General features: G+C 36.4%; 1 protein-coding gene across 1 annotated transcript; it reads right to left on the reverse strand.

Annotated features, from left to right (window-relative positions):
* Window positions 1-763: 763 nt before the first annotated feature.
* Window positions 764-19344, reverse strand: LOC104275031 (cingulin-like protein 1; the record flags this gene model as incomplete). Its single annotated transcript, XM_009870870.1, has 11 exons — window positions 764-1090; window positions 1677-1840; window positions 2755-2863; window positions 3423-3547; window positions 5304-5387; window positions 11206-11295; window positions 12089-12250; window positions 14509-14679; window positions 14938-15090; window positions 18719-18823; window positions 19138-19344. Coding segments are annotated over 11 exons (1509 nt in total), but the record flags the coding sequence as incomplete, so codon positions are not given.
* Window positions 19345-27622: the final 8278 nt, after the last annotated feature.

The raw sequence follows: 27622 nt of genomic DNA on the forward strand, positions 1-27622 counted from the left end.
TTTAAAAGACCACAAGTAATTTTGTAGGAACTAGTGGGACTCCTAGGAGACTTTAAGCTAAGCCTGCCCCGATGCCCTCAAATCAGCAGGCCTATACCGTTCCGCCTGTGGCAGTATGGAACCACTTCAGGAAATGAAAGATGCCAACTGACCTCATTCTGAAAGCTTCCCAAACAGAGTTTACAAGAAAGCTGTAGGCGAGCCTCACTCATCATGCAGATGTGGCGGTCCTTTTAAAGTCAACAGGCAGGATTCACAATTGATCTCTAATATGCAGAACATATACATTAGAACTTAGACTTGTTTTAAAATGGGAATGTACTTCCCGGCTCAGGAACTGTGAAACTGCTCTGTAACACACAAAATGTACTAATTTTCATTTGTTTTCTTCTTATTTAAAAGCCAAATATAACATTCAGTATAAATGTAAGTACTTTACATATGAAACTGATTTATATAATATTTGAAACTTTACAAAATAGTACTAAAGTAGTCAATAAAAACATCACATTTAAAATATTTACATTTTATACATAATTTCCCCCTACTTACAATTATTAAATAATCTTCTGTGGTTTATTTAATTTTAGGGAAAAGCTTTTAATAACTACAAACTAATTTTGAATTACTTCCAAATGGCTTTTTACTTAAACAGAATTTCAGCTAAATCACATTTCCCATGTGAAACATTACCCCTGTATTTTCAATAGCAGTTATATATATAGATACAGATATATATCTATATCTCCATATTTTATAGCTGTTTTATAATGCAACCCTGTTTTCTGTAATAAAGAGTGGCAATCTAAATAAGAAAATGGCACAGTATGGATGGAAACATTATATTCCCAACTCTAAATCCCTTTATGTCATCTGGCGTCTACGATATCCAGTTTCTTGATAATTTATGTAATTCTTCCAGTACTTTCAAGGAATCACAGATTCAATACTTTAGATTTTTGTGTCATCATCTTTTGAAAAGTTATTTCCTGAAGATACTTCACAGACACTATCACCATCCGTGCTGAAATCATCATCGTCATCATCATCAGAATCAGCCAACATTTTACTTGGCGACTTCTTCAGTCTACTAAAACAAAAACACACATTTTTGCTATTAAAGCTGCACATCTACATGCTGAACACTTATGCAAAAGCTTAAAACATCGATACATGGGATTTACATTTTTAAAGGATGTCCAAGAAACTTGTTCTCCAGTAGGGGTAGTTTATCACAGACTACATCTTGCAAGAAAGCAACATGCAAGAGAATGACGATCGATCTGTTGTATTTTCAAGGACCTCTTAACTAAAGTCACAGCGGGGGGGCGAGAACTACACTTCACACACTGAAATGTCCAAAGATGCCTCACAACAACTAACATGAGATAGCTGCACCTCTCAGTCACTAGCAGGAAATCTTTATTGCTACAAGTAGGAGTGTCAAGTCCCACCATCTTTTTCCATATTTTTATTCCCTGCCTCAAGGACTTCATTAAGCACACAGAAAGGAAATGCAGAAGAGTTTCACAGCTCTGTTTCTTACACTCTGTCTGCTTATGACAAACTTTAAGCTTGGTAGAGGCAGTCCTCAGTTTATGGACTGAAGGAGCAAGACATCGGTCTTGAGAGTGCTGGTGTGATGTATAATTGTAAGGTCTGACAGGTCATCCTACCTTAACTCCTTCTTTGCAGCATTAAGCTGTCCTTGCAATTGTTCATTCATGTCTAGTTGCTCTTCCAGTTCTCTCTGGAGTTTCTTTTTAGCACTTTCCAGTCTGTCTATTTCTTCTTCAGCTTCTTCAACTTGACGCTTCATTGCTTTCAAACGCAAGCTCAACTGAAATATTTACACGTCAGCTGATTAGAGGACTACTTTAGTAAAGAGATTTTATTCATCCAGCATCTATGAGAGGGAGAATAAAGACACAACTTTGCCACTCTAGTGACAATGTAATCCTATGCTTCAGAAATATTTAAAAGTCAGTATTCAATGACAAAAAATATGGGATACAATTTTTTAAAGAGAAAAAACAGCACCAAACAAAAATAGCTTTCTGGGAGAGTAAGGCAATACTATGTCATAGCAAGAGTGAGTTATCAATAAGGGAAGATTGGAGCTATTAGTATGCCCAAGTCAAGCAACTTTACCAGACAGATACTCTAAAGTCTCAAAACCCCAAAGGATTTTAAAAGACTGTTACCTTACAGATGTCTGCAATTTGAAATATACTGTTTGTTCTTCAGGCAGTATATTAACTATTTGACTCATGTACTGAAGCAAACCACGTCTAGCAAGGAATTAACAATGACCACAGGAACAGCAGAGCACACTGCCATTAGAATATCAACATATGCTTAATATTTATAGCCTATATTTAACAATAAATAGATTCTTTCTTTAAACAAAATTTTGCGGTAGCAAACAGAAAACATTATTTGTTGGTATATGTGTGTATAGGATGATGTTGTATATATTTATAGGATAATATACTGTCTATACGCTTTATATTTTACAATACTTATAGCAGTGCTTCTATAAATGCTTCCTTTTCATCACTTTAGAAATGAATAACAATTTAGTACTACACAAAAGAACATGGTGACAATGGGAACTGCGAATCTCACTAAGTGGGAGTGAGTAAACAGCAGAGTAAACCAAAACTACCTATATTCTTCTCATATGTTTTCTATATGATGATTTATGCTGGTAGGATTAATATCAGATATTTGCATATTAGTCTTTCCCTCTACCTGGTCCTTTTGATCAGTCAGAGAGAGATGTTCATCATCTACTTGCAACATTAACTCCTTCACTTTCCTCTCAAGTCTGCGGTTACTTAGTTGGAAATTAGCTCTATCCCTAGAAAAAAACAAAACAAATAAAAGACAGGCTTGTAAAATAGGAACTGAAATACTTCCAATCACGCTGACATAATTCACTAGCAATCTTCTAAGACTTAATTAATCACTAGCGCCACTACTTTGATTTGCTGATTCCATGCAACATATTAGGAAATTTGTTCAAAAGCATGAACCACTAAGTAGAATTTCTTCTGTCTCCAGAGCAACATTTAGAAAAAAAAATGAAAAATCCTCAAAGATTAAATAATGAAGTGAACATGAAAATGGAAGTGTTAAACTGTAGTTAGTATTTCTAAGCCTGTTACTGGTACTAGACATTGATAAAACAACATGCTATGGAACCGTGTTTGCACTGTGCCCAGTTTTCAATTTATAAGGCAACTGTGTTTTCAGTCAAAATCAAAACTTACAATACTTGTATGAAACAGCAACCATTTTGATTTGGTGTTTGTGAGAAAAAAAAATCTAGTTAATTGTATTAGAGACTTATTATTGGCAAAAGGCCACATTAGGAAACATAAACATGCATGTTTTGATCTTAACATAACCAGTTTCACCTCTCTTCATTTTCAAGTCGTTCTTCTAGCTCTGTGATCCTTGCTTCCATTTGAGCAACAAGTCCCTCTTTACTGGATCGGTAAGAACCCTCCAGGTGAAGGATTCGGCTCTTCAAGTCCTTGTTCTATAGTTGGAACATAATTGATTATTATGTACATGCTCAACAAATACCGCCTCAACACAAAATAAATTTCTCCAGGCAAGCAGAAGGTGATCGGCGTATTTGTAATTACCGAAAAAGAGAGTCAGTGAGATTTTACTGTTTACTACAATGAGATTTTACTGCAATGAGATTTCACTCTTTCATACAAACAAATCTTCTATTGATGTGTTTTATTAAAAAGAATTTAGCGTTAAGCTTGAGTTAAAGTTTTAGGCTTAAATAGACCCTCGAACTTCTGATAGCATTTTTTAATTTGTCGAATTTTTTCAAATGGCACAGGATCCGTCTTACTCTCCACACACTGCTTTTGCCAATTTCTGTATTCTTCCCCTTTAACTCACTGTTTATGGCTAAAACAAGTAGACAAATAAATTACTTGTATCCAATATTGCTTCATTTTGTCAAAGTTGTTACTGTGGGCTTCCCCTCCGTGTTCTTAATTATCCAATGCTACTCCTACTACTTAAAGACTCTGTAAAGCTTTGCAAGCTGTATAATTTTTAGAAGCAGACATTTTGCTCAGATTTATACTTTAATTTTTATAAGGCCAGGTAATTTAGGTTTTCAGTAGGGACCTAATGATAAAGTTGCCATTAAAAAAAGAATTACATGAGGAACGGGAAATAAAGCTCTTTGTTACAGAACTTCAAACCATCATTTCAGATCTCAAACTCTAAAAAAAGCTATGATAGGAAAGAGAGAACTAAAGTATAAGGGTGTACAGAGGATATACCAGTAGATGGCATTCTTTTTTCTCAAACACATGTGGAATTAATCCCATCTAGCGTAAACATGTTTTCTACATTCCCATTACAGTCTTTTTTATGTTCTTGAGACTATCAATAATACTTTGACTTGCCAGGATAGCTTTCCCCTGGATCTCAGCAAGTGGCTATGATATTAATCTTGCTGTCAAAGACTACAGAGCTGCAGAATAAAATGTTGCAAAAACCCCAGAAAATATTTTTAATATATCTTCCAGCACAGGTGTTGAAATATGAGTGATATTCCTTTCTAGATAACACATGCTCTATCAAATCTGTATCTTTTCTTTCAGGGGCATGTAATTTTTTCACTTGTTTGCTCCTACAGGGTAAAATACTCAACTAAATTCACAATCGCTGGAAATTATGATCTCTACCTTCAACAGTGCTCTTGAAGTACTTTTAAGACTTTGAAGAATAGCTCCTCTAAAAGCGGCCAAATGATTTACAGCTAAACTGGATAACAGTGTCTTCGATATTGTGTAGTCTTTTTAAGAAGTTTTTATATTGATACCCTATTGATGTTCTGAAACAAGTGCCACATTTCTTATTTATTTTTAATGTTTTGATCCTCAAATGTAGAGAGAATTCATGTAGTAGAGAGATGCCTGCACTCACTACAACAAAAATGTCTTATTATATAAACAGATGTATACATGAGTCTTTAGTACATAAAATATATAAACTGTGACAAACTAAAATGGGGAGTACGGAGAGATAAAAATACTAAGGGAAGACATTAATTCAAGATTATCATATTTTCTTTTGAGTATTGGTATTAATATACTAATGGTTTTTAATCTATTCTTACTAATACATACTTTCAGCAGCTATGGTGGTGTAGTGCCAGATACCAAATACCGTACTCCTTAAATGCTTACTCAAATTTCTTAATGAAGGCAGATACCCAGCCTGATATTTTGCTAGTGTGATGATATGCTAGCCGTAATTACCTGTCTTTCCAATGAAATCTTGTCACACTCCAAATCTTGCTTTATAGCTCTTTCCTGAAGTAGCTCTGTCCTCATTTGTTCAATCTATTATAGAAAGAAAATACATAAATTTTAATGTTTAACTTACATTTATCTATATGATATGTGTGTATATACACCCATATGTATATGAAGTACATATAGCTAATCAATGAGAAAAAAATTTGCTCTTTCTTAAAACTCAAGACACATACACGATTTCAGATGAAGTTTACAACTACAATCTTTAACAAAATTTTCCACCTTGAGAAGCTCATGTCAATCCCAATGCTTATTCTATGCATTTTCCAGCCACACTGTACGCTTGATGTTCACAGAATCATAGAATGCACTGGGTTGGCAGGGACCTTTATAGGTTGTCTAGTCCAGCTCCCCGCAGTGAGGAGGGACATCTTTAACTAGATCAGGCTGCTCAGAGCACCATCACATCTTTCCTGTGTTGAGGGCTCCATGTTCAGTATATACAGATATATTCTGTAGCAGAGAACTAACTCTAAAATGTTGCATGAGAGACATATCATGTGTCTGGGAACTGAGTTTTGGAACATCATTATCAGTCTTCAAAAACCTTTAACAGATGATTTCTCCATGCTTAAGTCTGAAGATTTGAAACAGCACCTTAGCTTTACACTGCTGGCTAGTCTACTTTAAAGCTTCACTTTATCAAATACAAACTGGTAACTGCAGAGAAGTGCCTAGAACTCACTAAAACACTCCACAGACAGTTACAGCTTTCTATGTCTATGAGACTAGCAAAAGCTTTTTTTCAAGTCTGATGCATACTGGATATGAACATGTTTCCCCTCTTCAGTCAATTTTATACCTGTCATACGAGGAAAGCATCAACTTCAGGATTTTGGGAGAGGGTGTTTTTGGTTTGTTAAAACACAACTTTTGCTACTGTTTCTATAAATAGTTCTGTTACATATTAAATAACCAAAAGGAAAGTATACTCTCTATGTATAAGATGTTAAAAAGATACCTGATCGATACAGAATCAAGATGAGGATACAGAGTTAGTTTCATCTCATTACTGGGCTGGAAACAAAACCCCAAATTCTGAGCATCAAAGAGATACTCCAGTCTGCCTAACAGCTGCTACTGAAACTTTGGGGCTAAAGGAGAAAGGCTGTAGTGCCCAAATACACTTCTTCCCTCTCATTCACCCTCGAATCTTTACAAACGCCTTTGCAACCACAGCTAATGCCACCACAGTGTTTGTGCTATTCCCTGCACAACGCTTTTTCTGTGATGAGTATCACCAGGGAACACAGTAAACATCTATGCCAATTAATGTACCTGCAAAAAGACTGACAAAGATTTCAGTGGTCACAGCATTTTTCCTTGCTATACAACAGTTAGATATGAACGTGCACAAACACACCACCACAGTTAAGCAGGTTTAAGTTACTGATTTATCTCACTAAAGGTCTTTTAAAAGCCGTTAGGAATTCTCACTTAAAAGAATTCAAAAGCAAAGTGAAGAATGTGAAGGTTAAACAAGTTCAGCACATGAAATTTTACCTCAGGCCATTTTTTTTTTTACTCCATTATAATATTAGGAGATATATTTACAGTTAATGACATGTTTAAAAGAAGTAATTTACACTGTTTCTGTAGCTTTGAAATGAATATATGAATACAAACAATGGTAGCAATGCATGTGGTTGCATACGTTATGCCACAGTACAGTAGAACGGTACAAGGTGTTCCTGAAAATTAAGGTCATAACAGTTACTGGACTGCAAATGCTATCATATGGCTCTATCCTCAACAGATGGGTACTCTCCTAAAAGCTCTCATCATCACATAGAAGTCTGTTAATAATAATGTTTTTTAATGTATAATGTATATTGAAATATTATTCAATATATTAAAATATATTAAAAAATTATAATAGGTCATGGATACAATACTTGCATTTAATCATTAAATATATAAAACAAAGTTATAATGAAAGGGATTACATAGAATTTTTTCTGCTGTAATTGCTTAAGCCATGAGGACAGACTCAGAAAAAATAAAGCAAAATTTGTGGCAAAATGAATGACCAATTAAAAATGCAATTGTTAACCGAAGAAAGGGGTTTTGTTTTATGTAGGAACTTGCTTAATGGACAGCTCTAGAGTTCTACTGTGCTCGTACTGTGTGCAAAGGCTGTGACAAATTTGTGCAACCCTCCCAAGATCTCAATTAAGAAATTATTTAATGGATAATTATTATACTTCCAAGATGACTACTATTGTTGTTGGATACCTCATAGTAAAAGCAACCTCACAGAAAAACAGTGGGAGAGAGAAAAAATACTATATCTGATTAGGATCAGAAAGCCACGTGCAAATACATACAATAGCTTGTAAAAAGAGAAGGGCAGCAGGGCACCATTCTTGCTAGAGGAGGTAGAAATGGTTTGCACTTATCTCCTTGCACTTCTCATTAGAAAACACATCTTTAACATGCACAAAGGAAAAAAAAGTAGTTGTCTGCCAAAATGTGCTCAAGCTTCTCACTTCTTTACACAGCAGTTAAGATAAGCTCTGGGTATGTACCATGTGGAGATTCGTGTTTCACATTCTACCTTTTCTATATCTCATATATTCTAATTATGTTAAAACAACAAATTATTCCTGCAGCTTAAGGCAACAGTTATCACAGCTGGATTTGAAGAATGCTAACAACAAAGAACTGAGAAATGCAGTAGTATTAGATTTTACAACACAACAGCAATTTGTGCCGCTTTAGTATTAGAAGCAGCTGTTGAGTTCATTATTAGTGAAAGCAATTTGATTTTGAATAATAGTTTAGAAGCTATCACCATTGTTTGCACTAGGTTCACAGCCTATGTTTCTTGTTAATACATAAGTTGGGAAAAGTAAAATACATACGTGCCTATCCATGTATATATACAGCTACATGCACCATTTCCAAGTATGCAATCAAAAACCCCAAGGTTCAACAAATAAACAAGCTAAAGACAAACTCCTTTGATCCTGCACAATTGGAAAGCAGCCTTCATATCCACATTTTCATTTCTTTGCTTCCCACAGCTGGTGCCAGCTAAATAGCAGGTATATGGCTATCCACTGGGAACACTTTTCTGAAAGGTAGCAAATGATGCAGCCCATGCAATTTTATTCTTCTGTATTTATTCTGAAGTTGTCATGGAAACTAACTAGTCCATTTTTCACACTTACTGGAAAAAACTCTGAAGTCAATAGACTCATGTTTGCATTTTCACAGAACACAAGAACTGATGAGGGTATCGTAAGTATTTTTCAACTACACTTGTAAAAACAAAATGGCAAAAGGTATTTATTTCACTTGTTTGTAGAAAAAAGACATTATGTACCAAAATGTGCCTTGTGCCAGCTTGCTTTAGACTCAAAGAAAAAGTGAGTGCTCTAGCTTTCTAAGTGTGTGCGTTTGTTAATCATTTTGGTCCTCCTAGAGTTCGTAACACCTTACCAATTAAAAACTAATAGGATATGATCCACCTTTCCCCTCAAATTTCTTTACTGTTTCCACTTTCTTGTGGTACTTCTTGAGGACGAGGTAGGGAAGCTGAGAACAGTAGTTCATGTAGCCATTCCCAGATTTAAAAGGGTCTTTCAATTAAAAAAGGAAAACTTTTCATGGTAAATGAAATGTGAACTATCAGCCCTGACAATGTTTATTCAAACATTTAGCTTTATGTGACATAGAATCAGTTGTTTCAGTTTGGTTTTACTAAAAATTTGAGTATTATATTTCACTATCAGTATATTAAAATAGATTTATAATTTAAAAAAAAATACAGAAATAGAGATATTACCAAAACAAATCCATTATAATTTATCATGTCATTATAAATGCTTAGCAGACCCTGAAATGCTTTTTAGTAATTTGACTACTTAGTCATTCTGGCATAAAATCAAAACAAAGCAACCTTTGTAATTCATGTGCGAAATGAGAAACTCCAGACCTCAAAATAAACACGCCTTTTACCCATTATGCAACATTTTGGTCACCAGTATGTATTTGAGGTTTCCATTCAGTTAGTAAATTAACTTCCTACCACACCCACTAGCGCAGCTATTACTAAGGTTCTTTCATCCTAGGCTTACACATAGGCACGGACTCTAGTATTAAAGGCTTCCCAATTTAACAGCAGCGTGACCCCACATTACTATGGTCCTTTACATTCTATTTCAACCACTGACTCAGTCTGTACAGTATCAACAGAATAATAGTAAAAAGACTGTATTGCAATCAAACAGAATCTCCCTAACCCGAGTCCCAACATAGAAGCAATGGTGCCTTGTGTTTCAAGGATGCATGAAAGCAAGCTGACCTCTAACTCACCTGAAAACCCTCTAGCTGTCTCAGTGGAATATTTAACTTCATTCAAAAGACTTAGAAACTAAGATCTTACTTTCTGTTCTCCCTCTGAAACTGAAGCTATTCATAAGAATGTCAGCAATTTTTACTTTTTTTTCTGGAGAAAGAAAGAGAAAAAAAAACAGAACAGACCATTGCAGGTTGTACCTCAATGCAAAATGTCTCCTGGACTTGTGGGAAATTACTAATGAGGTCTAGTACTTCACGTAAAACTACAGTAGTATTCATGCTGTAATGAGTTATGCATCGGTTTCACAGCCTTCAGGATGCAGAACTAAGGCAAAGGCCGTGATATTCCAAGACGGCCACATCTTCATAGTCCTTTCGGTGGACTACTCAAAAACTTGCATAATACTGACAACTTGACCATGGACACTCTGGTTATTTTTTCAGTCATCAGGCTGTATTCTCTACTTTTCTCTTTTATTATAAACCTTGTTACTGAACCTATAATCTCACATGTCAGTTCTTTCAGAAATCTTCAATAATATTAAGGCCTCTTTCCTTAGAACAACGAATTCCTAATTCTCTTAGACTTGTTAATCCACTCCACTTTCCCCCACCTGCACATTCACGGAAATGAATGCCTTACTGAAAACAGAGGCAAAATACTCATTTATCTGAGGAGGCATACCTGGATTACTTTTTATCTTGTTTGATATCTCATCATACAGTTTCCGTAACTTCCTTCTTCTACTTATACGGTCAAGAACTGTTTTATTACTTGTCTTAATTACTCTGATAGATCTCACTTTGCTTGGCAGATCTCATTTACCTTTAAATTTTCTGCCCTGTGAGATACAATGTTGTTAATAAATCCTTCTTCCCCTCTTTCTGGGCTATCTACTCATGTAACACTTCTGGAACTGACGACTGATGTTTTTATGTGAAAAACTCTTTCCAACTGTCTAACCTTTGATAGACCTTCATCAGTTTTTACACTTATACTGAAAATAAAGGTTATTCTCTGTTGCATCTGGCCAGCATCTTCAGTTCAGCTGACTTCACTAATTAATTCCCCAGTTTCCTAAGCTCCTCCTCCTTTGAAATCCAGAGTCTATTATGCTGGCCTACTTTTCAGTAAGGTTAAAAAATGGTGATCTTTCAATCTAAGGATACTTCCTACAACAAGCTTTCTCCGATAGCCTCATCACCTAAAACTAAGCCTAAGATGGCATCATCTCTACACACATCAATGATTACCTGATGAAGCTCACTGCATCAAAGAGAATCAGAGGGTGATACTGGTCTTCAGTCTTTATATGCAAACTGCAACAGTTTTGCAGTTAGACAAACAGGAAAAAATTGGCCAGTGATGACACTGAGGAGCATATTTAACCATGTTTGTGAACGCTGGGTTTTTTTTGGATTTATATGCTCTGCTTAAGTATAGTACATAAATCATTATTTAGTTAACAAATAATGTTTGTGATCCTAGTAACATTTTTTTCTCATTATACAACAGTTGGAAAACTTGTTCAAGTACCTGTTCTCTGCATCTACCAATCCTCTCAGACAACAAATCTGAATTGGTCTTTTCTTCATCAAGCTCAAGTTCCAGGTGAGATAACTTGTCCTAAGTGGAACAAAGAAAAGTAATTTCAACAAACTACTTTCTCATTCTCGTCCGATTGCTACCAGGGCATTCTTCTTTAAATTTCAGGAACTCAAACTGTCTGAAAAGTGAAATGCCTCTGAAAACACATAAAAAAATCAAAAAAAAAGAGACAGCAGGCAGATAAGCCTTTAAAGTGAACTCATGACAAAAGTAAAATGTAAGTTTTATTTCCTTTTTTAATCATCCTCACAAATTTCAAGAAAGTAAGAGAAATTCTGAAATATTTATGGAGACTGTTTTTAGAATGTTACACTATACATTTGGAAGACAAATCTCTTCTCATATGAATACAATATTAAAGTGTTTATGAAAGTTAAGTGACAGCTTAGTTGAACTGAAGAGTTACAAAGCTAACCCTGTAACAACAAAGTTAGAATAATGATGTTATTTAGGCTCCTGAAATGAATTTATATTAAATGCTAAACAGAACTTACACTTCTAAGTATTTTTGAAGTTCTGAGTGATGGGCCTACAAACAAAAATAATACAATTTCGCCCAATTAGAGAAAATTAATTAAAAGGAAAGTTAATTAAAAGGATGAAAGAATAATTGCAATTTAGAACACAGCATGCTACAATAGATATGCCAACAAATCACCTTTAGAATATATCAGAATAACTCCTGCAGCAGTACTACAGGGATTTTCAACAACAGAGTTATTTTGTTTCTTCCCAAGCAGAATCCATGTGAAACACCAAAATTATTTTAATTAGTTTCAATAAGATACCAACCCTTAAATATGTCTTTTACCTCCATTAGTTTTATTTGTCTTGCCCGATCATCTTTTAAATGGTTTTTGGCTTCTAGTTCATACTCCAAGCCTTTCACAGTCTGTTCTAGCAATTGTGTTTTTGTTATTGCCTCGTCCTGAGCTCTCTGGTGGTCCCTCAAGTTTTCTTCCATAAGACGTATCTGAAACAAGATTATGACAACACACTTTGTATTGTACTTCCTATAAATAAGTGATGCCAGGAAAGGGGGCTGACCACAAACAACACAGATCTGGAAGCATGACAGGAATTGCATCGTTATATGCTTTTCACAGAAATTTTTGTTTTACCCACAAGATGGCACCAGGAAAATAGACTTGGATTAAATATCAGGTCCAAAGCGATGCCTCACACTACAGGTTTTATAGTAACAATTATACATAGTGGGTTATTTATTTTTTTATTTTTACGCAGTGAAAGTAAGCCAGAATTTTTACAAATTTCTAAATGTTTATAGCTTTGCAACTTTTGCAATACTACTCCTTTCCTTTTCAGAATACCATTATTTTAGCTTTCAAATAATTATGTGGTTCATATGTCTAAGGCTATTCAATGACAGCATTTTACCAATGATTAGCTATACTTGTAACATGTGACATGTATATAAGACACGGGTTATTCTTTTCAGTATACAGTCTTCCATACTCTTCCTCTGTTTAGCCAAACGCTTATTTTAGTGATGAAGCAAAATAATATACTAGTGACTCTTCAGAGTTTGCTACAGGACTATTGCTAAGTCCTGACAACAAAATGTTGGACATGTGCATGACTTGGTGAAGAGCTAGCCAAGTGCAGAGATAAATTTACTGACAGCATTTCATATGCGTTTAACATTTCAGACAGAATGATATAGGACTGATAACTTTCAAAATTGGCATCTTCTACATATAAGCGGAGAACTTAGAAGAGATTCCACAATGATGAATTCCCACACTGCCTTGTAAGAACGCGTCATAACTTTTCTGCTGGAACAAGAAGATGATGCTTGTGTTGCCACAATCACTGCAATCCTCAGCTTTTGGTAAGACTCTCAAAAAGGTTTTGTGTACCATGATACCTACCCAAGAGGATTGTGACAGGTAACAGACTCTTTGACATTAAATGGAAGGACAATCTATTTGTACTTCATGTTAAACACAAAAGAGGAAGAGATAATAAAGACCTTCAATTGTCCTTAATATTTAGTTTCACTAGGAAGTCTGCTGTTTAACCAGCTTATCCTGTATCTTCAGATTTTGTTTCCTCTTTTGGAGTCAGCTGCCAAACATTTTTAAAGCCCTAAGGATTTTAAATATTGCCTCATGGAGATGCATTCCACAGACAGTAGCATTTTGTGCTTTATATACTGTTTGGATTACTTTTTTTGTCAAATAATGAAGGTTTATTTTGTTTTGAATTTTCTTCTTTGTATTGTTTTGTAGTTGTAACACACAACACCAGAAGTATTTTTCATAGTAACTGTAAACATGGTGTGTATAAATATTTACACACAAATACACATCTTTTACTTATACTGTTTTCATTTATTCAACTTAAGAGCCATATTCTCAATATCCCAGTTTTATCCTTCACATTTCATTGTGTGTTGTCACTCCTTTGCAAAGGCTCTCCATTCCTGAATCGAATAAATACAGAAGGGAGACAGAATAATATATAGGAACTATACTTTCTTCTGTTGCTGTTCTTTTAAATTGAATGTAAAACAAGTTTGTTAAGGGGAGAGGGGAATGTAAGAGAAGGTCTGAACTAGAGCAATCAAACTATTAAAATATTCCACACATAAAAAACATCTGTGACCAGTGTATTCTCACAGTTTTTACAACTGCAAAGCAAGTATGTGAAGACTGGATTGCCTTTATGGAAAAATTTACATGCTAAGAGGCACACACTTCAAGACTGTGGTTGGTTCTTGGTTGCACAGATGACATCATTTAAATCTGCAACTTCACTCATACAAAGGAAGAGAACATACGTCAACTCCTTTAGAGCCAGAATTTGGGTTTGGTGGGGTTTTTTGTTGGTGTTTTTTGTGGTTTGTTTGGTTTTTTGTTTCATTTGTTCGTTTCTTTTCTAAATAATAGCTGGGCTTTTATTTATTCTTATTAAGAATATTTCCACATTCTCAATTCCTCCAGTACCAGGCATTAAAACAGAGCAGATCATCAATGGAATCCTTGTCATATCACTTAACATACAGGCATTTGTCAAACACTGCAGTCTGTCATGAACAGGAAAGCCCATTTCCCTGGTGGAAGTAAAACACTGATTATCATCATGAAGAATGAAACTCAAAAGCTTGCCGAGTCTCTCGTGATGAAGTACAGAAAAGCATGACAACAAACATTCATTGTCTTCAAAACAATTTGAGCTGAATTTGTCACTGAACTTAGGAGTCATTACCTCATCTTGCATTCTCATAGCTGTCAGGCGTGATTTTTCTACCTCAAGGTTTTTCTCTTTTAATTGTCTCTGTACATCCGCAAGTTCTCTGCGATTTTTCTCCTTGTATTCATCAAGCTGGTTTTGAAGTTCCAGGGTTGATGTTTTTGAGACTTCAACCATTTCAGACATCTGGGAAACAAGCACATACAATACGGAATTGTTTTACAGCAGGATTTTGAGACAGCAGTGCTCCAAGCACTGTTCCAGCCCTGAAAGTTCTTATTGATAGTCTCTAGGTTAAAGAGACTAATATGAACCTTTGCTCTTTTTTTTCCTTCTTTTTTTTTTAACACTTAAAAAAATTTAATTCTTTATCTTTTTGCATGTTACTTGCTTCTCTCTGTTAGATATTCAGATTCCTACAGCCTCTTTGGAGTAGACTCATACCTCCTCCCGTAACTTCTCAACAGTCTTGCTCAGTTGCCATCTTTCATTTTCGATTTCATTGTTCATCTGCTTTAACTGCTCCTTCTGGCAAGTTTCATCTTGTAACTGCTGAGTTAACTGTTGCCTTTCCTGCAAAATGCTATGGATGTTTCCCTGCAGTGGAATAAAAGAAGTATGCAATGAAATGTAGACCTTCTTTTCTTACACTTCAAAGGAATGTTATATAACATGCTCTATGTTGCAGTAACAGAGCCAGCTGGTGTAACATTAGGATAAATATAAAGACAAACTTTTCAAAAAAAATTTTATGGAGTTGCAGTTTGCTAGCCAGTACAGGACTAACACCATTTTTGTGGTGCAGTGCTTTACACTTCCTGTAAATTCCTAAACCACTGTTGCAATACTTGTATAACCAAATGTAGACCCTTTTCATGATTCTGTTATGTGGCAAAATATACCTTCCTCTGCAGCCGCACACATCAGCAAATGCTACCTCCTGCACAAGGTTCAATATCCGTTTCAGGTTTCACTTTTCCTATATGCTCGCTTTTATGCTCTCTATTCACATTCAGGATGTTTAAGAAGCTACCACTCCTCAACTTCTAAATATCATCCATCAGCAGGATACTTGACTGTCGCCAGTTCATTCCAATGCAAGAAAAGCAGGTTATCTTTCATCTGCACTTCTTCTCCCTCCACAATAACCTTAATGTTCTACTCTAAATAGACACTGCAAGCCTAGGGAAAGCGTTTGTTTTTATGAAGTCTGAGAGGCACCATTAAACTGATTAAAACCAGATTATGAAAAATTTAAGTGTTCGATCACAAAAATTTTAATAGTTATGATCACCATAAATCATAAAAACACTCTAAAACATTGTTTTACACTTTAATATTGGAAATACAGTTTCACTGAATATCTAATACCTACAATGCTAACTTTATTACACTCAAAAAAACTTTAAATGTAAAAACACAGTAATATTTCTGTGGACAATATAGAGCAGAATCTCAAAAATAATCGTGCTGTTACAGAAGAACATCATCAAATGTCAGAAGTTAGAGACCTCTTTAGATTTGTTGTATCTCTTAAGTTCCTGTATAAACTGACAACTCGGATACAAACAGTAGCTGCAGCGGATGCCGAAGAAGTGTGTACATAACCCTGTGCTGGGAGCTAACAGATACCATTTTGCAAAGCCTAACTCTAATTGGTTTAGGTGACACCAAATGATTTTAAGAACCTTGAAAAGTACTACTTTAGCACTTTAGTTCTAAAAGCTTCTGAAATCTTGGGACTAAACATCTCCTGGATCCAGTAAAGATCCTATCACTTTCCAGTCTCCCCTTCTGGTAGGCTACATTTATTAGTAACTAGAGAGAGTAAACACTTTTTTGCACACGTATAAAGCACAAGACTAAAAAAAAATCCCCTTACATTTGTGTTATTTCTTACCAAATCAACAAGTTTTTAATGCACAATCAGTTGGTGCGCATACACTTTTCCAAAGAAAATGGTGGTGCAACAACTAATTGTTCTCTGGGCTCGATGACTTCTACTTGGCTGGAAATAGTGGTTTTCTTACTCCACCATTCCACATAATTTTGTTCTCCAATCTACTTAATAGGTGTCCATATTATGATCTGTATTATTTAGCTTGTAACTATGCCATATAGTAACTTATTCTTCAAACAGTGAAATGACCACTAAAGAAATTATGAATTTAACTTCTTTGAGTAGAAATTTGAGACAGCGGAGGAATAGATTTGGCTGTATTTACAACAACTGCTACAATTCTATTCATATTGTCATAGTCTATCTGTCTCATGCTAGTCCACCATTAAAAGTAATCTGTATCATGTAAAAAGCAAGATGGGCCAGTCAGGAATTAAATTTCCACTGTGATAAGCATTATTACTGCCCCAAAGTGTGTTGTCTAAGTTGTAAAAGGTGCCTACTGCACAATATTGTTCATTAAAACAAGCAAAAATCCGAAGGCAGAAAGGCTAAATTGTTCTGAACCAAAGGGCTCGCTGATTACATCCTGAAGTCCTCAGTGCTCATACCGAGTGGACAGTAAGAGCGTAGAATCGGAAAGAGGACTGAATTTGCTGTGCCAGAAATTAGACACAAGTTGTGAATAACATGACAGGCCAGACTCTTCTATCTGTCACCTTTCCTAGATTTCTTTAATTTGGAGACCCAGCCTGGAGGCAGCATTACTCGGCATGATGCCCTGAAGGGTGTGTAAACAGAAGAGACAGAACACAGTTTTCAAGTATCTTGACCGAGAGCTACTCAGGCTGCAGGAGATGCATACGGTGCCTTGATTCACGTTGTGCAAGGAGGTCAAGCCAGACTGTGCTAGAAGGGAGTTCTTGGAGAACAGTGCTAACCGCAAGCCACCGATGAGCAATGGGCCATCTATTGTGACTGTGCAGGCTACCAGGAGCACATACAAGCAAATTTGGAGAATCGGTGAAGTAAAACAGATTAACAGATTTTAAAAGAAAAGAAGAAAAAAAATAAAACCTATTTAAAAAAACAACCAAAAGCCTAAGATGAAACACTCTTGTAGTTACCGGGAACATCAGCTTAAAACCATCATTTTGTAGAAACAAAACTTCTTTATCCAGACTGTTAAAACCTTATATTCTAGAAGCGCTTTCCATTTTAAAGATATTGTAGTACTCTCTTGGGTTTTTTTTACCATAATTAACTGAACCATGAGAACATGATGGCTAATACAGTCTTCCCTTGGTTTATAATGCACTTAGAAAAAAGTCTCATTTTTCAGATTTGCAGAACAGTAATGCAGAATTTCTTCTGAGGACAACAGAGGAAAACGTCTGTTGAATTAAAAAAGGGTTACTAGCAATGTACATACGCCTCACTTCTGACTTCTTTTATAGAATCCCTTAAAAACTTTGCTTCTAGAAGCACTATCTGACACTACTGAAACAGATGCTTCTTTAGTACATGTAAAAGGTGTGTAACTTTTTCAGATATAGAGTATGATGTCAATGAGAAGAGTTTTAAGATTTATATACATGAATCTCCTTACTAAACAGATCTAAATTTTCATTCCATCTGAATCTTTCCATCTTTACTCATATACAATATTGCCAACATCCCTTCTCCACTGCTCTGAAGTAGGTGCATTCTGCAGATGATTAATTTCTGGGCAAATCTGGGAGAAAGCATATCCTTTCCTGGACACTGAGTAGACTACGGAGCAAGATGGAAAGAAGGTCTCACACAGTTTAAGAGACTGCAAGTCCTAGTGATATGCATTAAATTTCTCTGGTTTTGTGATAATATACCAGTTCCATGCAAATAAGTTCCATTTGCGAATAAGACAGGTTTGTAAAAAATAAAAAGAGAAGCCAATTTCCTGATGTTAGTCTACTACCAATATTTTTATTTATATCCAAGTATAGCTTTTTATTCTGTTACATGTAAATACCTACGCACAACTAGTCTTGAACGATCATTCAAAATAAAACAGATTTATAAAACTTGAGGCAGCTTATTTTGAGATTCAACTCTCTTAAATTTTGCTAGATCCATGGAAGTAAAAAAAAATATTAGCAAGAAACCCGTTTTAATTAGATGATGCTATGCTTTCAGGAAACATTTGAACATTGCAGTAAGGTTGGGACTTTAAAACAAAGTTTACTTCAAGAGGAATGAGATGCTCCTCTGCAGAAAGCAATGGTGACTCAGGTAAACAGATAGGAAATTTAAAATTTAAATATTCCAAATTACTCTTGTTCTTACCTGCATATCTTCTAGTTGGCTTTCCAAAGACGTTCTTAACACTACCAATTCTTTTGTCTCCTTTTCAGCATGTTTCAAAGCTTCTTCTAAACATTGCTTCTCTTCCTGCAATGGTACAATTTGATACATCTGGAAATAGTGACAAGGCTTTTTAATCTGACAAGGAAACTTGAGCTATAAACTCTGGCCTAGCACTGAGCTCCCTAGTTCAAAGCTGTGACTTGCTTTTACGCTGGTTTTCACTGGGGAAAATCTTTCCTACATATGTCAACGAACTGCATGCCACTTCTTGACAACCTGCTAATTTTGCTTAGCCTTCCCAATGACATTGCCCATCCTCCTCTTTGTTAGTTTTTGTTCTACAATATATTAACTTGCAAACTGAAAGTTTATTTATGGGGCTTGTTTTCTTAACTTACCTCATATCGCTCTATTTTTTCCTTCATTGAATTTTCTCCTCCTTTCATATTATCAATTTGCTTGTGCAACTCTTCAATTTTACTCTCTAAGTCATCGACTGTTCTCTTCAACTGTTCATTTTCCCCAGTCAGCTCTTTGACTTGATTTTCAATACTATTTCGCACCTCTTGTGCAGCGTTTCTTTCACTGGCAAGGACAGCAGCACTCTAGTGAAAACAGATTATGCCATTTATTTTAAAAATAAAAAAAAGTTATTAAAACGTCGCTGCTGTTTTCCTACAGAAGTTCCATATGGCACCAGAGCAAATACAGCTAGGATATAACACTAAAATGTCAACAAAGAATTTAACTTGCAATTTGTATGCATTACAAGCATGTATTTTTGGTTTTCATTTTACTGTGGAAGAACACACAAGAAGCATTTTTTTTTCCTCAGGCATACCTGTGTGCTGAAGTACCATACAACACCTGAATAGTCATCACATATTTTCACCTTAAACATCCACCTCTCTATTGCTCTAAAATATTTTCATTACCAAATCCCATTGATATGTAATTCCAAGTAATCTAAAAGTTAAAGAGACATAAAAAGCCATAAGAATCTTTAAGGAAGAACTTATTGATGAAACATGTCTTCCACAGCAACATAAAATTTAGGCAGTCTTGCGCCACTGCTTATTCCAAGCACTTAACACACAACACTCTACATGCATGCAACTGTTTGTGGGGCTCAAACTCAACTTAGGGAACAGGATCAATTGTAGCATATACACACCAAGAAAAATATAAAGAGATCTTAACATTAAAAAAAGGGGTGGGGGAGGTGTTACTGGAAAGAAGCCCCAATCCACTTCAACACACAGTCCCACAAAGCTCTGTGCCAGCACGGAAAAGCAGACAGTTTGCAGGCATGAACAAGCAACAGAGACTGCCAGTCCCTTACACCGGCATTGGTGCAGCTCTGCCTGCACATCACACAGCCCACACTTGGGGCTGTACTTACTCAGTAGAAGTTCTGTCTGGTTTTCAGTTACTGCCTGAGGATGCAACGAGTTTAGCAACTGAGTTCAACCTGTAGTCAAAGAGATATACTTTGCAGTTTTTCCAAAACTCAAATCAAGATACCGTACAAACACAAACTATTATAAACTATTCACTGCAATTTATAGATTTATTTTTTTTTGGCAGGGCAACTGGCTACAGCATGTAACTTTTCAGAGCTAATCCCCACCTTAACCTCACAATTTACCCCCTGTAAAAGACTGCCTTTTACTGTGCAAACCATGAGTCGAAGTACGTGTTTATATCACTATACTATCTATTCTGTTAGACTACAGCACAGTCCAGGTATGTACTCGTAAACACATAATTTTCTGGAGTAAAGAGCTGGAAAGATTTAATCTTTGCTCTTCATTGACTTGCCAGTCAGAATCCTCTTCAAAGAACAACAAAGAATCCCAGATATAATTTGTGGCAGTACTCTGCACAAAGATCCGGTTCTCGTGTACAGGCCACTGCCTTCTTTCTACCTTAAAGGCCTGAACAACGGTCAGAGCACCGGAGCAGACATACAAATCAATCTAGACCGGTATTTTCTCCATTGGCCATAGCTGGTGCTTAAGGACAAAAAGAGGAAGATCCTTCCCCCATTAGGCACTCTCAGCCCTCACCATGAGCATATCACCCATTAATTCCTCTGATACTTTTTGAATTCATTTATACCTCTGGCCTCTACATTATCTGGTGACAATAAGTAATTACACATTAATTACTGAAATATAACATTTTTTCACGTGAAATTGAAGAAATGCGACAGACTAGTTTGATGAGAAACTATTTTGTGAAGTAGTTCATGAAAGCATGAAAATCACTTTTCAGTTATGGGGTTTTTTTTGGATTGCAGCTCCTGATTTTCCCCTCCACACACCCAAAAGGAATAAAGTTATATAAAAGGGTGTTTGTAAAGTGCGTCCTCACTAGGTTGCTTTCTAGCAAGCAACAGCTTCAAAATCATGCAAATTAGTTTGATAAAGCAGTAACTCAGAAAACACTAAGACTGTCTACAGGGTCAATGAACTTATTATACAAAAACTGGCAGCATAAGCAGGCTGACAAGTTCTGGTCTTTTGAAAACACTGAAAAAACTTGTTCTTCTAAGTACACGAGTAGTTAAAACCTCTGAAATAAATCTCTGCTGATGCTTTAAGTTCTCACATACTGAAATTTCAACAGCATTTATATATTCCTTTAATTTTTGCTTTTTGCATACAGCAAAGTTTTACTAATTAGCAAGCACTCCACCAGTGGCTCCTTTTTCTCTCATTTCCCCTTTCCAGGGCTGAGTGAAAGCAGCTGAGGCATGCTGGGGAGTTCAGGGAAAGGAATGTTGATTTGTCTGTTCTTTTTCATCCAACCGCCTACACAGGGCTGCACAGCAAGAGAGGCCTGCAGCAGCCCCACACTGTACCTGAAGATTCCACTACCACATCTACCAGGGTTTGCTCTACTTTCCCAACACAGGAAGCATTATTGACTTAGAAGCGCACACACACAAAAGCAAGCAATCAAACACCCCCTCCTAGATCCACATACATAAATATACACAATATATAAGTATTTAACCTAACAGGTTCAAAATTAAGTCCAGCCTACACTGATGCAGTCACATCTAGAGACCGACACTCCAGGTCGCCTTTTGCTGTGTGTATCTTACGATACTGTTTCAGCCACTAAAATTAAACTAAACTGGTATTCTCTCTCATTTTTTACCATGTATTTCAGTAAGTTAGCAAGATGCTAGGTGAATATATATATAAAATGTAGAGAAGCATAAAGGGAAGTTTCAAGTATTATCCTTATTAATATAATGTAAAATCTTGGAAATAAATTAGGTACATTAAGTAACACCTGCCTAAAATTCCAGCTGCCTGAGTGATCAGCACTTAGCCAGCAGATCTCCACAGGTCTCTAATGAACTGTTCCCAAACAAATTCTCTACTGTATTAGTATAAAATTCCTTTCTTTCACCTGGAAGGGTTATGTCTTCAAAAATAGCAGCAATAAATATATACATTCACACACACTTTTTCAAGATGGTAGGAAAACTCTTTGTATACAGAGGAGGCTTTATGGTATTGTAGTTTTATAGTGGGTATTTTTCTTACATATCTTTGGGGGAGAGTAGAGGAAATTTTCTTTACAAGACATGTTTCACTGTACACTATTCTTTCAACATCTTTTCAAGTTGTTTCAGATAAGACTGAAGAGAAACAAGAGTATCTATCCAATCAGCTTACCTTACACAATTTTACTATACACATAAGGCATGGAAGATAACCTTCAGGATATCATTCAGGATGATATTATAAAAAACAGATGAGTACCTTCGATTTGATAGTGAAATTTAATCAGTCAAACCACGCAAATACAATTTAGATGGTCTTTGAGTAGAAAATACACACACAGCATCACTTCTGCAAAAGAATTGGATTTAGAAAGAAAAAAAAACGTATATTAATTTATCCCCCGTGTCATGAGAATCATAGAATGGTTTGGGTTGGAAAGGACCTTAAAGATCACCTTGTTCCAACCTCCTGCCATGTCAGTGACATCTCCTGCTAGACCAAGTAGCTCAAAGCTCTTGGCCTTGAACACTTCCAGGGAGGGAGTGTCCACAATTTCTCTGGGAAACCAGCCTGTTCTAGCACCTCACCACCCCCACAGAAAAGAACTTCTTCCCAACACCTAATGTAAATCTACTCTCTTTCAGTTTGAAACCGTTACCCCTTGTCCTATCATAACACTCCCTGATAAACAGTCCTTCCTGTAGGCCTCCTTTAAGTACTGGAAGGCTGCTATAGGGTCAGCCCAGAGTCTTCTCTTCTCCAGGCTCTCTCAGCCTGCCCTCACAGGGTAGGTGCTCCAACTCCCTGGTCATCTTTGTGGTTCTCCTCAAGACACGCTCCATAAGGCGCACGTCCTTTTTATGTTGGAGGCTCCACGGCAAAATGTAATACTCCAGGTGGGGTCGCTGCATGCAGAGCTTTCTTTGGTTCTGTCTGCACTGGCTAAATGAAGCTTCTGGATTACAACAGCTTTTGGCAATACATGCCATATCCTGTAGCATACCACCACAGAAAGTTAGGGTATCAAAAGACTCCATAGCTCTTCCCTTCTATTCTCCATTGTTAGTCTTATCTAGGACTCCAACATCCCCTTCTACCTCCCCTCCAGGTCTTCTCTTGAGAAGACAGGTAAAGAAACAGACAGGTATCATAAGAAAGGGTACGCACAGGAAACAAGCACTGAAATGTAGTTCTGACAGACCCTGCTGCAACCATTAGGGGAGAACCCAGGGGAGAGAGATCCCTATCCATCCATTGAAGCTGTATATGGTTCAGGCCAGCAACTATCAAATCATATACAGACAGTGGTGAAGCTAAAATAGATTGTTGTGTCCTTTAACTGTGGAATCCTACCACACAGGCAGTGTGCTCAGCCAGCCCCAAGCAACTAGAAGGCAGTATCAATCACATAGAGATGATACGTTAAATTTACCACTCTCGTGTTAGGGATGGCCCACAACGTTCTGCGTTAAATTCCTCCATCTAAAACATGCCAGTAGAGGACACGAAAACCAATGCACTGAAATTACAGAGAAAATACTATGTATGTTCGTAAATTTTGAATGCCAATTATTGCATTTCATAGGCTAAAACTGAAAGTGGCAACAGCACAGACAGTTTAAACTGTACAACAGATGGTATTTGCTCACAGCCAGTGGTAATCCTACTTTCTTTGCTTCTGTCTACATGAGCAAGAAGGCAAATCTTTCATTTAAAATTCAGTGACTGGCTCACACATTCAAAAAAGGAGTTGAAAGCTGTTTGCAAAAGCACTGAACTAGAATGGGTTTAAATGATGAGGATGAAAGCAGAAGGCTAACTGAACACTATACGGCTAGTAAGTACAAATGAGGAAAAAAGACAGACGGAGAAAACTTACACGTACAGATTGTGCTGTGGATTCATATCCTTCAGTCCACATGTGATTTACTTGTAACGGTGTTGTACGTAGACAGTGTGAGTTAACAAAAGGTCATTAAGGCTTAATGACACTATATCAGTTAATGACTCCTGTTGGTACCCATTCAGAAATTCTTTACATTGCTACATTTAATATTTGGGGATGATAGTTAAAATTATCAGCAAAACTTTGGCAAGTTTATGTAAAATTAACCCACCTGTCTGTCCTCACTCTGTCTTCTAAGACATTCAGTGCCTTCTACTCCCCACGTTTATTCCATTTCATATTCAGATTTCCATTTCTTCAATCTCTGAACAAATGATATCTTCCTCTTAATATCCACATCCTTGGAGACTTCTTAAACACACTCATATCTTCTTCTCATTTATTATTTTTGAATACGTGAAATATTTTATTAAGCTTTCTCAAATTTCAACACATTTCAACTCATGATTTAGGACTGAGCAAGTCTTATCAGCAGACTTGTGCTACAGAGATTAGGCAGGCAAATTTCTGAGAGAAGCTGAAAAAAGAAAAAGCCTGTCTAGAAGAAAACATAGCGGTAATGATGAGGTGCCACAATACAAAGTCCTCTGTGACTGCTTGAAGATAAGCTTCTCCATTCTGACATTGTCACTCTACCACAGTGCACATGCAGTAACTTTACTTATCAGCCCTGCAGTGCACTCAAATCACCATGAATAAAACAAGTTATCAAAGCCTAAAAGAAATGTCCGCTGCAAAAAGCCAGTTTTTGACCACATGAAAAGATCACACAGGGACAAAAATAATCTATGGAAGTCAATAACCACTGTAAACTTTTTATACTTCTTATACATTTTAACTCTTAAGCTTAAAGGATTAGTCAATCAGCTTGAGAACAAGTCAAGAGTTTACAGTGAAAGGGGCTGTTGCTGCATAAATGAGCAAGGCAGTAAGAAAAAGGAACATTTTACAGGTACGCAAATACAGCCCTAGAGAATCTGGAGTCAATTCTTGACTCTGCCAACAAGCTCCAGAGGCAAATCACTCAATCAAACCTTTCCAGAGGGGATCAATAACTGCAAGCTTAATTTCCTTGGTGCTTCATTTGAGACACTAGGGTTTGGTTTCTAAAGCCTTGAGCGCACAGCTGCAACTGAGCTCAGCAAAAAAATCACACCCTGAATATATCAAAGACTGTATAACAGTTAAGATTACATTAACCTAGGGACCTCAATTTTGATATGCACAACTAATGGATCCTTCCGACAGTAATCTCACTATGTCTTACTCTCTATACTTAATACGGGCAATGATGTTACTCATGAGCTTGCAGCTATGCTCAGAAAAGGCATTAAAAGTTTGTGAAATAATCAATATAACCCTTTACACAGTAGAAGTCTTTAATAGTATGTACTGAGTCCAAGAACAGACCAATTTCTGAAAAAGTGAGTACAAAGCTACTTTTAACTCAGATGGATGAAAGTGAGAGAGTATATGCACATACATATGTGCACTATTTGATTTGGTACATACACCTCATCTATAACGTTTTACCTAGTAAAGGTTTGCTTATGTGAGCCCACATAGTCATAGCTGCTGGAGTCTATATGCATGAAGCATTCAGTCTTCAGCTTTGGGCTCAGGGAAGTTACTCTCCATAAGGGAATGTCAGTAGGGAAATTCAATTCCTCCACTTCTTATTCTGCTCCCTTCAGGTGCTGAAGGGAGGAATGGTCTCTTTTTGGTGGTGCCCAGTAACAGGACAAGGAATAATGGGTATAAGCTACAACACAGGAAGATACACCTCAACATGAGGAGAAACTTTTTTACTGCGAGGGTGACAGAGCACTGGAACAAGCTGCTCAGAGAGGTTGTGGAGTCTCCTTCCCTGGAGACTTTCAGAACTTGCCTGGATGCGTTCCTGTGTGGCTGCCCTAGGTGATCCGGCTCTGGCAGGGAGGTTGGACTAGATGATCTCTAGAGGTCATCTAACATTCTATGATTCTAATAAAGTTTTTGTTTGTCTCCTTGTATTTAGTTGCATACATGTCCAGAAATAGTTTTAAATATATTAAATTTAGCCAAGACCAAGTTTAAATAAACATAAAAATTGTTCCAACTCTTTTGTTGCAGAAATCTCAGTAAAGCAAATACATTTATATGCTATTCTACTCTCAACTCTGGTGCAAGCAATTAACACATTCAAAGAATGAAGCTCAGTTTATACAAGAGGCATCAAAGTCCTTCCCATCCCTCATCATTGTGTAAACCCAAAGAAACTGGGCAGAACACACAAACAAGGTCCTTGAGACGCAAACAAAACAGTCTATTTCAACCTGAATAGAGAAAAAAATCTCATGGATAGGAATGCAGAAAATGCTCTGTGGCTCCACACCTTTTTTTACCACACCCTCAACACTGGCAAAGACATGAGAATGGTTGTGTAACTGATCATTAAAAAAAGGTTTTGGCTGACTCGAGTGTTTCAGCTGGGCTGGTGAAATTCCCCTTTGGCAGTGACTGCACAGTACGGGACCTTTAGAGTCCTTCTACAAAATACAGGAAGAGCTAAAATGAGGGGAAGCCAAGTATCTCATTCACAGCTTATTAGAATTTTGGCTAGATTCAACATTTATTAGGCATTACAGCCAATTTTTCTAAAAGCCTTTAACGTTTCCTTTCAGAATCAAGTTCAACTGAGTAAAACTGAATGCAATCAATTAACTGTTTGTTCTTTAATTGCCATACTCAAAGTTCAAATCTAAAGAATAAATGCATTCAAAATGAGCTAGAGCACAAATATACGTTTTAAAATGGAAGTAACAGACTTCAAAATATTCTTTCCATATTCATACTTGGGGAATTAAAGCAAATGACATGACAATCTTCCAAAACCTTCTGAAAAAAAAAAAAAAATAGGTGGGAGTTGGTGGGGTGGTGTGGCTGTTCATTCTGCTCCTGGCGTGAAAAACTTAAGGTGTCAAGGAGGATATAATCTGTTGAAATCAACTCTAAAGTCTCATGGGCCACCTTTTTAGGCTGATGCTAGACTAGTTGTTTAATTTCTTGAACTACATGTAAAAAGTTTCATGTGGCTTCAGGGACCCAGATCTAATCAACTCTCTCTGATGATCCTGAAGGGGTAACAGTGATACAAATAACAAATCCCTTTCTATTGTCCTTTCCTCTCCTTTTTGTATGTAAACAAATCAAGTTCAAATAAAATAACTAGACAATGATTACATGCAGGTGATTTCCAAAGGAAAAAACCCAACAAAACCAACCTACACTCAAAGACAAGTATAGTGAGTCTCAACACATGGACAGCCCTTTAATTGTAATCCTTATTAGCTCTTCAGTAAAGAGAGCTTCTGAAATCAGTATTATTATTCAGGTACAGTCATCTAGTTTTTAAAGCTCATGAATAGAAATAACAGGTCATAGAATCGTAGAATCATAAAATGGCCTAGGCTG

The sequence above is a fragment of the Apaloderma vittatum genome, unplaced genomic scaffold (assembly GCF_000703405.1).
Source record: "Apaloderma vittatum isolate BGI_N311 unplaced genomic scaffold, ASM70340v1 scaffold20980, whole genome shotgun sequence".
Classification (NCBI taxonomy): Eukaryota; Metazoa; Chordata; class Aves; order Trogoniformes; family Trogonidae; genus Apaloderma; species Apaloderma vittatum.